This window comes from Salmo salar, chromosome ssa03, assembly GCF_905237065.1.
Source record: "Salmo salar chromosome ssa03, Ssal_v3.1, whole genome shotgun sequence".
Lineage (NCBI taxonomy): Eukaryota > Metazoa > Chordata > Actinopteri > Salmoniformes > Salmonidae > Salmo > Salmo salar.
This window is the reverse complement of record NC_059444.1, coordinates 32,362,553-32,379,325: the sequence shown is the minus strand read 5'-3', so window position 1 is coordinate 32,379,325 and position 16,773 is coordinate 32,362,553. Positions and strand designations below refer to the sequence as shown.

Below are 16,773 nucleotides of genomic sequence, written 5' to 3'. Positions count from 1 at the left end.
TCCCACTCAAGTACCCAACAGAGAACCCCACTTGTACTTATGGAATCAAGGGCTCGCCCCGACTAAAAACAATTTTGGTCGCCCGAAAGTCATTTGTTCTTTCGACCAATCAATTGGCCAACATTTTTACATGTATTTTTCCATATATTAGTGCATTCTAGAAGTATTCAGACCGCTTCCCTTTTTCCACATTTGGTTATGTTTCAGCCTTATTCTAAAATGGATTAAAAAATTTTTTTTAAATCCTCAATCTACACACAATCCCCCATAATGAAAATGCGAAAACAGGTTAAGAAATTTTGGAAAATGTATTAAAAACAAAAAAGCCTTATTTGCAAACAGTGCCCTCCACTAATATTGGCACCATTAGTAAATATGAGCAAAAGGGGCAGTGAAAAAAAAAATCTGTGCTGTTTATCCTCCTAGTCTTTCATTCAAAATATTCACAAAATTCAAACCTTTATTTGAAGTAAAAAAAATTGAAAGAAAAAAATTCATTATCATACAACAAATATTTTTCTCTAATATATTTGTGCCACAATTATTGGCACCCCTTCATTCATTACTTTGATGGTCATTCTGAGCTCCAGAGTCCCTCTGTGGAGATAGGAGAACCTTCCAGAAGGTAAACCATCTCTGCAGCACTCCACCAATCAGGCCTTTATGGTAGACTGGCCAGAAGGAAGCCACTCCTCAGTAAAAGGCACATGACAGCCCGCTTGGAGTTTGCCGAAAGGAACCTAAAGGACTCTCAGATCATGAGAAACAATATCCTCTGGTCTGATGAAACCAAGATTGAAGTCTTCCAGAAGGACAACCATCTCTGCAAACTCTAGGAAGAGTCTTGGTGGTTCCAAACTTTTCCATTTAAGAATGATGGAAGCCACTGTGTTCTTGGGGACCTTCAATGCTGCAGTAATGTTTTGGTACCCTTCCCCAAATGACAATCCTGTCTCAGAGCTCTACAGACAATTCCTTTGACCTCATGTCTTGGTTTTTGCTCTGACATGCACTGTCAACTGTGGGACCTTATATAGGCAGGTGTGCGCCTTTCCAAATCATATCCAATTAATTGAATTTACCACAGGTGGACTCCAATCAAGTTGTAGAACATCAAGGATGATCAATGGAAACAGGATGCACCTGAGCTCAATTTCAAGTCTGGGGTATTGTGTGGAGATTGATGAGGAAAAATGATCATTTAAATCAATTTCAGAATAAGGCTGTGATGTAACAAAATGTGGAAAAAGGGAAGGGGTCTGAATGCTTTCCGAATGCACTGTAAATGAAAATGATACATCTAAAATTAACTTCTATAGCCAATATGAAAACATTGCCTACGTAAAGCCAACAAATAAAAACATTGCAGCCCACAGGTAAAAAATATCCTGATAAAAATAAATAGCTCATAAATCACATTGGCTACACATGGCCTATATGCAAGGAACTTGAAACATTGTATCAACAATTAACTTGGTCCAGCCCAAAGGCTGTGCTAGCAAACTTGCAACATTGCATAAAATATTCTGGACCCTCAGTTTCATGAGCCAGTGATGATCTCCTGACAGACACAGTTGTAGGCTATTAGTGCAAGGATAAGAAGTAATCAGGTAGGCCTATTTTATTACATTTTTTTCCCCTTTTATGCTGAGTGGTTATCGAAAGGGAGAGAGTTGGAAAGATTTTTCAAATAGGCTACGTTTAGGAACTTGTCGTTCTCAAGGGTGTAAAAACAGACTTTCACTTGCTGTTTGAGGCAAAGAAATGTTTTATCTGAGAAGCTTAACAGTGGTGGTGAGTTAAGCCAAATCAGCACATTTATAGGCCTACATTTGCACACAGGCCAGGTAGCCTAGACCTACTTCTATGCGTAATCAGGTGTGTGTCCTTACTCAAGATTGACAGAAGCGCTCCAAGCAAAAAGACAATTAATTAAACTGAAAACTAGTAAATGGAATAAAAATTTGCTCAAATGTGTAGCCTAGGTTATGCGCTCTGCAAACAACTTGTACATTCGTACAAGGACAATACTAACACTGTAATAATATATTGAATGCATTAACAGAAATTACAGCAACCTAACAAACATTGTAGATTATAAATGATTGTAATTAATGGTAAATACACTACTGGTGATACTGGTGTACCATCCCAACGGACTCAGCAATGGATTAGTCCACAAAGACAGGCGTAAATCAGAAAGGTGTCTCATGTGCCAGATTATTTAGATTTTTATATATATATATATATATTATATATATATGCTACTGCTCGACAAAAAAAGAAAATCTATCTACCAGTCGACTAAATGGGGTCAGCTCTAATGGAATCCCAATAGTTTCCCATTTTAAATATTTAGGAATAGATATATCCTTCTTTAGATAAAACCATTGCCAAAAACTTAACAGAACACTCAAATAACTTAAATCAGAACTCAGTAGATGGAATAACATCCCAGTTAGAGGTCGACCGATTAAATCGGAATGGCCGACTAATTAGGGCCGATTTCAAGTTTTCATGACTATCGGAAATCGGCATTTTTGAACGCAGATTCTTTTTTTCCCTCCACCTTTATTTAACTACGCAAGTCAGTTAAGAACACATTCTTATTATCAATGACGGCATAGGAACGGTGGGTTAACTGCCTTGTTCAGGGGCAGAACGGCAGATTTTTACCTTGTCAGCTCGGGGATTCAATCTTGCAAACTTATGGTTAACTAGTCCAACTCTCTAACCACCTGCTTTACATTGCGCTCCACGAGGAGCCTGCCTGTTACGCGAATGCAGTAAGAAGCCAAGGTAAGTTGCTAGCTAGCATTAAACTTATCTTATAAAAAACAATCAATCACAATCACTAGTTAACTACACATGGATGATGATATTACTAGTTTATCTAGCCTGTCCTGCGTTGCATATAATCGCTTAGGTACACGTTGCTCCAACGTGTACCTAACCATAAACATCAATGCCTTTCTTAAAATCAAAACACAAGTAAATATTTTTAAACCTGCATATTTAGTTAATATTGCCTGCTAACATGAATTTCTTTTAACTAGGGAAAATGTGTCACCTCTGCAACAGAGTCAGGCAATATGCAGCAGTTTGGGCCGCCTGGCTTGTTGCGAACTGTGAAGACTATTTCCTCCTAACAAAGACAGCCAACTTCGCTAAACGGGGGATGATTTAACAAAAGCGCATTCGCGAAAAAAAGCACAATCGTTGCACGACTGTACCTAACCATAAACATCAATGCCTTTCTTAAAATCAATACACAGAAGTATATATTTTTAAACCTGCATATTTAGCTAAAAGAAATCCAGGTTAGCAGGCAATATTAACCAGGTGAAATTGTGTCACTTCTCTTGCGTTCATTGCACGCAGAGTCAGGGTATATGCAACAGTTTGGGCCACCTGGCTCATTGTGAACTAATTTGCCAGAATTTTACGTAATTATGACATAACATTGAAAGTTGTGCAATGTAACAGGAATATTTAGACTTAGGGATGCCACCCGTTACATAAAATACGGAACGGTTCCGTATTTCACTGAAAGAAAAAAACGTTTTGTTTTCGAGATGATAGTTTCCGGATTCGACCATATTAATGACCAAAGGCTCATATTTCTGTGTGTTTATTATATTATAATTAAGTCAATGATTTGATAGCAGTCTGACTGAGCGGTGGAAGGCAGCAGCAGGTTCGTAAGCATTCATTCAAACAGCACTTTCGTGCGTTTTGCCAGCAGCTCTTCACTGTGCTTCAAGCATTGCGCCATTTATGACTTCAAGCCTATCAACTACCAAGATTAGGCTGGTGTAACCGATGTGAAATGTCTAGCTAGTTAGCAGGGTGCGCGCTAATAGCGTTTCAAACGTCACTCGCTCTGAGACTTGGAGTAGTTGTTCCCCTTGCTCTGCATGGGTAACGCTGTTTCGAGGGTGGCTGTTGTTGATGTGTTCCTGGTTCGAGCCCAGGTAGGAGCGAGGAGAGGGACGGAAGCTATACTGTTACACTGGCAATACAAAAGTGCCTATAAGAACATCCAATAGTCAAAGGTATATGAAATACAAATCGTATAGAGAGAAATAGTCCTATAATAACTATAACCTAAAACATCTTACCTGGGAATATTGAAGACTCATGTTAAAAGGAACTACCAGCTTTCATAGGTTCTCATGTTCTGAGCAAGGAACTTAAACGTTAGCTTTCTTAAATGGCACATATTGCACTTTTACTTTCTTCTCCAACACTTTGTATTTGCATTATTTAAACCAAATTGAACATGTTTCATTATTTATTTCAGGCTAAATTGATTTTATTGATGTATTATATTAAGTTAAAATAAGTGTTAATTCAGTATTGTTGTAATTGTCACTATTACAAAAACGGCCGATTAATCGGTATCGGCTTTTTTGGTCCTCCAATAATCGGCATCGGCGTTGAAAAATCATAATCGGTCGACCTCTAATCCCAGTCACTCTTACCAGAAGAATTTCTATTGTGAAAATCAATATATTGCCCCGGTTTAATTTCATGAGCTCAATGCTTCCCATGTCTCACCCTTCCGGCTCTTGGGATAAAATCCACAGTGCGTTTTCAAAATGTATATGGAAAGGTAAGAGATAGGCATCCACATTTCGGTCAATTTTGCTGCCGACTAACTAAGCAAGGCAAGTCAGTTAAGAAAAATGTATTATTTACAATGACGGCCTACCCAGGCCAAACCCGGACGACGCTGGGCCAATTGTGCGCTGCCCTTTGGAACTCCCAATAACAGCCGGATGTGATAGAGCCTGGAATCGAACCAGGGACTGTAGTAACGCCTCTTGCACGGAGATGCAGTGCCTTAGACCACTGCGCCACAATAATGGCTATAGCCCATTACTGAACATGTAACTCCTGTATTGAAGCAGCTAATAAAACGTAATTTGTAAACATTTGCCAAAATGCAAACCGCGGAAAACACAGTTCTAAACTGCACACCTAATGCGAGCGGTTCCATATGTGACAGATGAAAATCTCTGCTAGAAATTTAGAAAGAGTGGAAATCTAATAGCAACAACTAGCATGGGTTGCTAATAAGACTAGGATTGTTTCTTTGGCTTCTGGAAAACGAACTAAAGTTGATTGGAAAACTAATATAAACAGGAGAGAAATGCTGTTTAATGGCATGAGGAAGTCTCTATAAAAAAATTGCCTCCATGTTTCTATGGATGGATTTTCGAAAGGCTACTTTGAAATAATGTAGGAAATGCCTCATTATTGGACTTAAAGTAAAAAGGTTCAGGTTTCAAACAATTATGCTGCCTCAAGCTCAAGTTGTAAAGTGGTGGGTGACGCGTTGATAGTCAATGGTAGGCTGGCTATAGCCTATGCATCCGAATGGTGAATGGGAGGCACGCTTCACAAGTTGAGATTGAGAAAAAAAATAGCTCCTTTTTAAATCATGGTCACCAAAGTTTAACATGCAATTGCATTTAAAATCTTTACGCTTTGGCCCTATAATTTCTCACATAATTTCTATTAGGCGCAAAATTGAAAAACTATGCAACTAGGAAACAAAATGGCAGGTCATGACTTCTATATTTAACAATAACACATTGCAATGGGGACTGAGGGGAGGAATGGGTTGGGGAGGGGGAGACTTTGTTTATTTTCCTTGCATACAAAATAATACAAAACTGTTGATACTGTTCTTTATTTGCATTTCTCATATTTTTGTTTTGTTTTTGTGGCAGCCCACAGGTACAAGAAAATATCAAAACGCAAAAATATATGAATATATCTGAATGAATATGACTTTGGATGTTATACCTGTACCCCCCTTCTGAAAAGATTACAAACTAAATAAAAGTTGGTCCCCAACAACAACAAAAAATGTTGGTGCAGGTACAGCCGACTATAGTGCTAGCTAACATTAACTACCCAGGGAAAAAAGTATCACAGTACCGATATAAAATCTGAAAAAATAATATTGCAATACTCTAGTGAATACATTTTTCCCCCATCCCTACAGAATATTCCATTCTTAATTACAACCTTTTCGACTGCAGTTTTTGCACTGACGAGGAGGCATTGACGAATATTCTCTGAATGCCATTTGAAGACAAATACATATTGAAATCAAAATACGAACCATAGATTGTGTCATACAATGCAAGCTGAATGCAAACAGAGCACTAAACATTGCACCCGTCTCAAGTACCTGTTTCAGTGCTGAGCATGCGCTGGGCTCGGCTGTAGGACTGGATGGGGGCTCCTGGTCTCCGGGGCCCGCGGTGCACCTGAGCCACAATGCTGCTGGGGGGAGTTGGAGGAGGCTGCTGGCCTTGGGGCTCACTGTCAGACAGCTCACTCTCACTGGAGCTCCAGGCGATGTGCACTGGGTCCTCATCACACCGCAGACCACTGCACTGCACTGGACACACAGGGTGGACAAGGACAAAGACAGTCAGTCTCATGCGATACAAAGTTTTAATGGATGTTCATGGATAATAATAAAGTAATTTCAGTAATAATGGATTGTCAATGACAGATGAAGATGCATTCGTATAGTTTTGCATCAGGCACTTATAGAACCTTCCAATAGGTATTTTAAATCAGTATAGTAGAATGCATTTGACAAGTTAGTTATCACTAGAGACACAGACACAAATGACAAGTAAACATCATGAAGCATTGTTGTCCCATTGTGATTAGGTACTCATAAAACATTGATATGCAATGGTATCGCCCCCTATTGGCCAACCAAATATTTTTGTTATTTTAAACTCAGTTTAACCACTGTTGGGCTATAGTGTGAAATTGCATTCTACAACTAGACGAATCATGACAAAAGAGAATGTTGTTGAAACCCTGGACAGAGGCTATGTGCAGGCAAATATTTTCTAATATTCCTTTCTGGTGGAGCTTCAGCATGAAACAGGTTTGTGCGTGTCCGCCTCCGATGAGGAACGCATTGCCTTGCCGTAGTGAGTTAGGCAAGGCTATAAATCATGGGTTGGATAAAAGCTAAAAGTCTAGCGTCTTCAGAACTTGATAATATTTGCTTTATTTGAGTAATCCGCCTGTCTTAACATTGTTTAATCTCTGGATCTCTCATAAAACCGATTGAGAAAAGCCTATGCCTATAGACTCAAACTTTCATTCTTGTTCTTTTTGAAAGTGGCAACTTTTGGACACCTTAGGCTATCACAATATTTGGGAAATAGGCTACCGTTCATTACTTGACCTTGTCTTAAAGCTTTTATGATAGGTTTTGTAGGAGGATTGGTCATTTGGTTTTCAACCTGGCATGGAGGAATTTTTCCGCCCTGCACGGATCATTTCCTTCTTAATAAACTTAAATTGATTAAACTTGTCATTCGATTTTTCAATAGGCTATTGATATTGTTTGTTCTTGCTAATCATTAGTTTGGCTACCTTGTGTTTTTAGGATATTCAAACAACTTTGAGATGTTGACTCCAATGCTTCTCACAGTTGTGTCAAGTTGGCTGGATGTCCTTCGGGTGGTGGACCATTCATGATACACAGGAAACTGTTGAGCTTGAAAAACCCAGCAGCGTTGCAGTTCTTGACACAAACCGGTGCCCCTGCACCTACTACCATACCCCGTTCAAAGGCACTTAAATATTGTGTCTTGCCCATTCACCCTCTAAATGGCACATAGACACAATCCATGTCTCAATTGTCTCAAGGCCTACAAATCCTTCTTTAACCTGTCTCCACCACTTCAGCTACACTGATTGAAGTGGATTTAACAAGTGACACCAATAAGGGATCATAGCAATCACCTAAATTCACCTGGTCAGTCTATGACATGGAAATGTTTTGTACACGCAGTTTATAGAGAGTGATGGAGTGCAGCATCAGATGACCTGGCCTCCACCATCAACCAAACTCAACCCAATTAAGATGGTTTGGGATGAGTTGGAGTGAAGGAAAATCAGCCAACAAGTGCTCAGCATATTTGGGAACAAGACTGTTGGAAAAGCATTCCTCATGAAGCAGGTTCAGAGAATGCCAAGAGTGTGCAAAGCTGTCATCAAGGCAGGGTGGCTACTTTGAAGAATTTCAAATATAAAACATATTTTGATTTGTTTAAAAAAAAAAAAAAGGTTACTACATGATTCCATAGGTGTTATTTCATAGTTTTGATGTCTTCACTACTGTTCTGCAATGTAGAAAATAGTCAAATAAAGAAAAACCCTTGAAAAACTTTTGAGCCTCCATTCCGCTGTGGCGTTCTGTACATATTTATTGAAATAGGCTATAGCAGATAGGGACGCCAGTCAACTTAAAATAGGCTAAACGGTCGTCTGTTAAAATAGGCTAAACGATCGTCTGTCACATTGCGATGTCGTCACCATCGAAGATGGCTGTCAATCGGCGATAGACCAAGAATAATAATATCGCCCAACCGTATTGTTGACTATTCAACTATTGTTTACAATACCTTGTGCCGGTGACTGTGCCAGTCGTCGTACAGCTCGCCATTTGTTCCCAGACGAACTTAGGTTCTAAAATAAATCCACATTGATATGTTTGAAGCAATATGCGCAACTCAGAATGATGGAGATTAATTGGAATGACAACATGAAGTACAGTAGTTCAGACTGCTTCTAGATCATATAGTCTGTGTGCATTACCCACCTTTATCACAGGAGTGTCCAAAAAGCTGTCTCCACAACTCTCCCAGGACTTGGTAGCAGAACTGTCAGTGATTGAAGGCCCTCGTCCCACTTTTCTGACACCAACTTTGACATCAGGAAAGAACATATACTTTATGTCCTTGGAATATCTTTTGCGCTGAAAAATAAATTACTTCATATGTAAAACACTGCAAAGTTGATATTTAATTAAACTGTCTCGTTAGCTGGCTAGTTAACTAGATAACTCTGGTCCATGTGTAAGCATCGGATCTGCACTAACAGATGCATCCGCATCCCAGGTTATTCTGGCGTGCTCAAAATTAGTTTATTTCGTATTTTAGAGAAACGACAACCTGCACATGCAGAGAAAATTGCTCTGCACTCTATCAACATTCCCTTTGGTGAGTTACTAAAGTATAATGAAGCCAGTCACTAAACATGAATCGTGGGAAAACCCCTCTATGAAAGAATCAATAGAACGTTGTTGTCGTCGTGCAATTGAACCAGACTCAGAGCATTCTAATTTAGCTAGCTAACGTTAGCTACCAAGCAGAATAGACTTAGAGAAACGTACCTTTCCTTGAAAAGGCATGTTGGCAAATGGTTACATGTCGTTTTGTATGAGTGGGTATGACATAAAATGTCCAAACATATAAAAATATTGTGATATACAGTATTTTAGCCAGTATATGAAATGACCACTAATGGTAGCCGCCTTCTCCACAACTTTTCTTCTTGGCGCGCCACTGGCGACGTTTGTTCACGTGAAGCTTTCCGGAAGTGGTCAAATCTTCTTTGGCTCCTGGGAAATGCAGTACTAAAGATTTGTTACGCATCAGGCAGCCTACAACTCAAGAAACACAGCGTACCAGTGTGTGAGTGACCAGTGCTTGATAAAGACTGCATTTGAATCACTTCAGAATGCACCTGTATGGGGGGTGATACGTGCCAGAATTAAGCCTAGGCAACCGTACCACTGTCGCCTACCATTGAACATCTGACTGATATGACATGATACCAACACCTTACTAATGTCTGTGTGATGCCTGCATGTAACTAACATGTCGTCATACCAACGTCTTACTACGTCTACATGACGTGTACTGTCACGTGACATGAACATGACGTGAACCCATCAGCAGTTTGACGCCTTACAAAAAAATGTTTTTCCATTGACAGTCCATGTTAATTCATGGCGGTATTTTATGGTGATAGGAAGACGTTCGGTGACTTGATGAGAGGTATCAGTAGCTTCCCAATGCTTAATTCATGCACTTATCACCCCCCATACACCTGCAGAGAAACGGAATGCCAGGGACCAGTGTGGGAGTGACTAGTGCGCAATACAGAAGCTCTGTGGCATGAAATAAAATTCACTTGAATCACCTCAGCGTGCACCTGCACGAGAAACTACAAGAAAGGTACGTTAATTTGACTAACGTTACCTAGCCAACTAGTTAACTACATAAGCTATCTATAACCTAAAAACTCTACTAACATAATTTAGATCTATAATATTGCTGCCACAATTGTAACGGCAATTAGCTATCCAATATCCACAAGTATGTTGATGACAGAAACATGGTTAACTAGCGTTACTAGTCTTGCAAGTTAGCTAGCAAGTTCATTTGGAACTGTATCAAGTGCAAGCAATATAGTTACATTTATCTGTCTTCGATTAGATTTTTATCTTTCTCAGATGAGTTTATTGAAATATTTCCAGCCACAGCAGTGAAAGAGAGGGAGCAGGGACAAGACCATCAGCTAATGTTAACTTAGCTAGCTAATGTGAAATCAGCCTGAATTAAATAAACTTTCTTTAGTTAGCTAACTCTTTAAAAGCTTAAGCTATCGTTTTTATAACAAGTGTGTGGCTTACTTTACTAGACAGAGAAGAGGCAGAATTCAGAGTGGGGTAGGGATGTATGAGGGACAGAATGGAGCAGAGGAGAGAGCCAAGAGGGGAGATGGAACGAGAAAAGGAGAGAGGAGAGCAGAGTGAAACAGAGGAAAGGCGAGAGCCACGAGGGGAGATAAAAGGAGAGGAGTGAGTAGTAAGTCCATGTGCGCACCACCGGCAATCCGGATAGGACCCAAAGTGTCTTGAAATTGACAGACTGAAGCCGTGGCTATATAATACACCACATGGTTAGTCATATTTCAATAATTAGGCTAAGGGCTAAAAATGTTTCTGCATATTTAGTCTGTACTAGTCTATAGCATTATGTGTAGTGTTGTAATGCTTGCTATCTGTAATAGGTATTGCTCCAGCCACCAGTAATTCCACTAAACTACACTCTACATAATTACAGCTGGACTATATTAACCGGCACCCAGGGACAGGGCGCCACATGGAAAGTATGAGGGCTCATGCAATGCTGGCAAAAGGTAAAGATTGTTGTATTAGAAGATTCCATTTCTCAAAATGTCTTCTAATGTAAAAGATGTCTCAGGTTGTGCACTAATCGTGGCTCAATAATAACGCATTATGTCTGTTGCTGTTCACAGGTTCCTCAGTCATGGTTGAGTGCTTGAGTGCTTGAGCACGAGGCCGTCATTGGGGGTTTTAAATGTCTGCTCCATCTAACAAAGCGGGAGCAGGCCCATCACACAAACTTCCCAAAACTGCTGGACCTTGCTGAATTGCTGGGTTGCTTGTGACTATTTCACAAAGCTCAAGGTGAATGAGTGCTCCACAATTCTGTGTTTTTGCTCATGTTTTCTTCACTTGATATTTAAATGTCACCAGACTTATTTCACATTGTTCTCATTTACTTAAAGATTGACAGGAACACAAACTACAGGTCCCACATAATAGTGCACGAAATGTTGAAGATTCTGGCTCAACTTGTGGAGGAGCCTATCCTCCATGTCATGACATCCAGACATCAGTAGCCATTGGCCTGGACGCTGATGAAACTACAGAAATGGCAACTAATAAGCAGCTGGATTTACATGTCAGGTATTATTTCAATAAGTGTTACAAAATTATTTTTAATAGTGATATTCTACAGTCACATGACTAATAATGTGTGTGGATTTTTGAATGTTTTCCAGATACATGGACCAAGAGGTTCAACTTTACAACCAGTTCCTGGACCTGGTGTCAGTCCCTGATGGCAAGGCAGACACCATCATTGCTGCCATCGAGGAGGTGCTGCACATCAAAAAGATACCAACAGAGAGATTGTACGGCCTGGGCACTGATGGGGCTGCAGTGATGACTGGTATGGACACAACACAAAGTCTTAGAATTACTATTTTTACGGTAGTTCTTGTGATACAAATAATTTCCCTCGTCTTCGAACACGACAACATAGTGGTGTGGCAAAACAGCTAAAGGATGCCTTCCCGTGGATGGTGTCTGTGGCTTGTGCTGCCCACCGCCTTGCTCTGGCCTGTAAAGATGCATCAGCTGAGGTCTCCTATATGGACACTTTCAAGGAGCACCTGCAGCAGCTTCATAGTTAATTTGCCAAAAGCAGTAAGAAGACAGAAGTCTTAAAAGCTGCTTCAGCGAAAGGTAAGGTTATGCATCACATTTCTTCACTTGGCTACTCTGGTTTCATCTTGTTTACCTACTGCATCTACACTCAAAATAAATGTATTTTGTAGGAAGTGAAGAATGTTCGCTGGCTGTCCCAGCACCTGGCCGTGGCTAATCTTCAGCGAAACCTCAGCGCAGTGTTGGCTGCATAGTCTGAGGAGGTGGAGGTGAACAGGTGACCAACTGCTTAGGGCCTCTATGCTTTCTGTGCCACCTGCAGGTAGGCCTACATGTATTATAGATTATAGTGGACTCGAAATTAAATTAATGTACTATGTTGCTATTACTGCTTTCAGTGTCTCAAAACTCTTATTTGAATGGTCCACAATGTGGCTTTTAAAACCTGTTTTGTATTGTCAATTCATGTATCATTGTGGAGTGAAACCTTTCTAACTGTACATATTTGTGGCAGCACTTTACCTGCAGGCGGACATGCTGCCTCACCTGGCATGGCTTTCAAAGGTATTCCAAAAGGAGGAGGTAAACTTCCTGGCCATAAAAGAGCAGGTACATTATTTTCTATCTTCATGTTCAAACGTGTGCAAATGTCTCAGTTTAACAGCACGACTCAATTAAATATTTAAGAACTACTGACACTTCATTATAATAACTTCAAGCAAAATAACTATTGTGTTGTAGGTCCCTGTGACAATGGCATCACTGCTTGCCATAAAATAATTCTGCTGATTCCCAGCCCCCAGGGTAATTTCTGAGCCAACTCCACCAGGACCTCGATGACCCAATGGGTCTGGGGGCATTCAACATCAAGGAGAAGGAGAGGAGAGGGAGAGGCCAGGTGGAGAAGACCAAGACTAGGGAGCAGTTCTGGGCTCGGTTCAGAGGAGGTAAAAAAAAATTTTTTCAAATGCTGTGACGAAACCAATGTTACATCAAATCAAATGTATTTATATAGCCCTTCTTACATCAGCTGATATCTCAAAGTGCTGTACAGAAACCCAGCCTAAAACCCCAAACAGCAAGCAATGCAGGTGTAGAAACACGGTGGCTAGGAAAAACTCTTACATCATGCGTGTTGGATAAACTAAAACAAACAGCTATTAATAATTTATTTTCTGTTTTGTGCTGTAATTAGGTCATGGATCCATATCTTGTTGGCCTCCAGGACAGCCTAGACCAGAGGTTCCAACACCTGGAGATTCTGGGGGCCTTCAGTGTGTTGGGACCTCAGTGTGTTGGGACCTTAGGCTGCGTTCTCTAGTGAGAGGATTAACACCTTTAACCTGGCCCTCCTCTCCAGGCAGTTCTTGCAAGCGCCAGAGGCTGCTGTGCTGCAAGAGTGGCACTTTCACAAACAACATGTACTAGTTGGAGCTTTCAAGGTATGGCATGAGTGTGACAATCTTTTGAAGAGAACATTTTAGGCCAGTGTTGGCCAAACATTTTTCCTGTAGAACTACCACTCTGTTGGCTCTTCTTTAATGTTGTACGTCTTTTAGTTTTTCATGTATTTCAGGGGTTGGACCAGCTGATGACAATGACAAAGCTGGCCTCGCAGTTTGATGAGTGGGGGCAGCTCTACCCCTGCTTTAGCGAGCTGGCAACAATCGTACTGACTATACCAGTGTCTTCAGTTAATTGTGAGAGGGACTTCTCTTCAATGAAACCAGTAAGATAATTTAAATGTGAAATTAGATTCTCCCTGTCCCTCTCCCTTCTCTTATCATTCTTTCTGTTATTACAGATCAAAACAGACTTAAAGAACAGAGTGCAGGGAGAGCATCTAGCCGCCTGCATGCGGCTTTCCATCAACGGCCCTCCCATCAAGGAGCTCAATTACAGGAGGGCGTTGGAAATATTTTTCCAAAAACCCAGAATAATAAAGTGCTCTGACAAAGACTGTAAACTATGTCAGAACTAGGTTTTTGTCAGAACCTGGAAAGAGATTTCCAAAGCCCTCATTTTGGTATGAACATGAATTAGTGGGCTCTAATTCATGTTCAGTCAAATGTTCCTCTGTTCATTTTGTCAAAATAAACTTTTTTTATTTCAGAAAGAAGGTTTCTGTTGTGTTTCTTTAGATAGCTGCAGCACTCAACCTTAAATTGCATCCTGTATACTATACTACTTTTACCAATACGTTATTGAGCTAATTTCTGTGGGTGGAAATTATATTTCAGATGGTTTATTAGATTATTTTCCTTTTAAAAAGTCACCAGAACCAAACTTTTCAGTACTTATACATATTTTAAACCCCCCCCGCTAACTTTCCCCCCACAGCTAACACATTTTCCAGAGGAAACACTGCAGTACGTCCAACCGGCCTCACAGCCTCAGACCACGTGTATGGCGTTGTGCCTGGCGAGCGGTTTGTTGATGTGAAAGTTGTGAACAGCGTGCCCCAGGGTGAGGTTATGGTATGAAATCAAACTGTCCACTTAGGAAGCAACACTGATTGTCACAGAATAAGTCGTACTCTTCGTTGAAAATGTCATACATGAGAGAGAAGGACCAAGGCGCAGCGGAAGTGTGGACACTCATGTTTCTTTAATTACCAAAACAAGTAAAGTATCCACTGGAAAACCAAAAACAGTACTCACGACAGCCAACAGTTTTGCAGGCTCACAAAGCAAATGCAAAAACAATTCCCCACAACCCCAAAGACAAACACACACAACTATATAGGACTTCCAATCAAAGGCAACTATACACACCTGCCTTCAATTGGAAGTCCCAATCATCAACCCAACATTTAACAAACACAAACCCCCTGCCACATCCTGACCTAGACTAAGCAATACGCCCTCTGCTGGTCAGGACGTGACACTGATTGACAATAAATGTCACATGCTGTTGTGCAAATGGAGTAGACAACAGGTGGAAATTATAGGCAATTAGCAAGACACCCCCAATAAAGGAGTGGTTCTGCAGGTGGTGACCACAGACCACTTCTCAGTTCCTATGCTTCCTGGCTGATGTTTTGGTCACTTTTGAATGCTGGCGGTGCTTTCCCTCTAGTGGTAGCATGAGACGGAGTCTACAACCCACACAAGTGGCTCAGGTAGTGCAGCTCATCCAGGATGGCACATCAATGCGAGCTGTGGCAAGAAGGTTTGCTGTGTCTGTCAGCGTAGTGTCCAGAGCATGGAGACGCTACCAGGAGACAGGCCAGTACATTAGGAGACGTGGAGGAGGCCAACAACCCAGCAGCAGGACCGCTACCTCCGCCTTTGTGCAAGGAGGAGCAGGAGGAGCACTGGCAGAGCCCTACAAAATGACCTCCAGCAGGCCACAAATGTGCATGTGTTTGCTCAAATGGTCAGAAACAGACTCCATAAGGGTGGTATGAGGCCCCGACATCCACAGGTGGGGGTTGTGCTTACAGCCCAACACCGTGCAGGACGTTTGGCATTTGCCAGAGAACACCAAGATTGGCAAATTCGCCACTGGCGCCCTGTGCTCTTCACAGATGAAAGCAGGTTCACACTGAGCACATGTGACAGACGTGACAGAGTCTGGAGACGCCGTGGAGAACGTTCTGCTGCCTGCAACATCCTCCAGCATGACCGGTTTGGCGGTGGGTCAGTCATGGTGTGGGGTGGCATTTCTTTGGGGGGCCGCACAGCCCTCCATGTGCTCGCCAGAGGTAGCCTGACTGCCATTAGGTACCCGAGATGAGATCCTCAGACCCCTTGTGAGACCATATGCTGGTGCGGTTGGCCCTGGGTTCCTCCTAATGCAAGACAATGCTAGACCTTATGTGGCTGGAGTGTGTCAGCAGTTCCTGCGAGAGGAAGGCATTGATGCTATGGACTGGCCCGCCCGTTCCCCAGACCTTAATCCAATTGAGCACATCTGGGACATCATGTCTCGCTCCATCCACCAACGCCACGTTGCACCACAGACTGTCCAGGAGTTGGTGGATGCTTTAGTCCAGGTCTGGGAGGAGATCCCTCAGGAGACCATCCGCCACCTCATCAGGAGCATGCCCAGGCGTTGTAGGGAGGTCATACAGGCACGTGGAGGCCACACACACTACTGAGCCTCATTTTGACTTGTTTTAAGGACATTACATCAAAGTTGGATCAGCCTGTAGTGTGGTTTTCCACTTTAATTTTGAGTGTGACTCCAAATCCAGACCTCCATGGGTTGATAAATTGGATTTCCATTGATTATTTTTGTGTGATTTTGTTGTCAGCACATTCAACTATGTAAAGAAAAAAGTATTTAATAAGATTATTTCATTCATTCAGATCTAGGATGTGTTATTTTAGTGTTCCCTTTATTTTTTTGAGCAGTGTATATTGACTGGTTTTCTGATCCACGCCCCTACCTTTTGTATTTGTGACCAACAGATGCATATCTGTATTCCCAGTCATGTAAATCCATAGAATAGGGCCTAATGAATTAATTTCAATTGACTGATTTCCTTATATGAACTGACTCAGTAAAATCTTTGAAATTGTTGCATGTTGTGTTTATTTTTGTTCAGTATATTTGATGATTTATTGATGTTTAATTACTTAGCAGGTGAATAACAAGAGGCTATTTATCTACCACCGTCTGACCTCTGGTTCTAAACTGACAAATGTTAGAGGATTCATTGGGGCAAGGTC

The 16,773-nt window shown here is 41.3% G+C and overlaps 1 protein-coding gene and 1 long non-coding RNA gene across 2 annotated transcripts in view; one reads left to right on the top strand and one right to left on the bottom strand.

The window, feature by feature from the left end:
* spidr (scaffold protein involved in DNA repair) overlaps positions 1–9,515 on the bottom strand; it is an 81,832-nt gene extending 72,317 nt beyond the window's left edge. Inside the window, exons 1-4 of the mRNA XM_014191130.2 lie at positions 9,227–9,515; positions 8,654–8,809; positions 8,457–8,520; positions 6,206–6,418 (exon numbers count right to left, since the gene is read on the bottom strand). Coding sequence (XP_014046605.2) covers positions 6,206–6,418; positions 8,457–8,520; positions 8,654–8,809; positions 9,227–9,244 — 451 coding nt within the window. The 5' untranslated portion in view covers positions 9,245–9,515. The remainder of the gene's footprint in view (positions 1–6,205; positions 6,419–8,456; positions 8,521–8,653; positions 8,810–9,226) is intronic.
* Positions 9,516–9,866: 351 nt separating this feature from the next.
* Positions 9,867–13,023, top strand: LOC106599920 (uncharacterized). Its single transcript, XR_001327621.2, has 9 exons — positions 9,867–10,073; positions 10,540–10,800; positions 10,912–11,040; positions 11,161–11,332; positions 11,434–11,614; positions 11,710–12,175; positions 12,268–12,419; positions 12,612–12,706; positions 12,894–13,023. It is a non-coding gene; the product is annotated as an uncharacterized lncRNA (long non-coding RNA).
* The last annotated feature ends 3,750 nt before the right edge of the window (positions 13,024–16,773 follow it).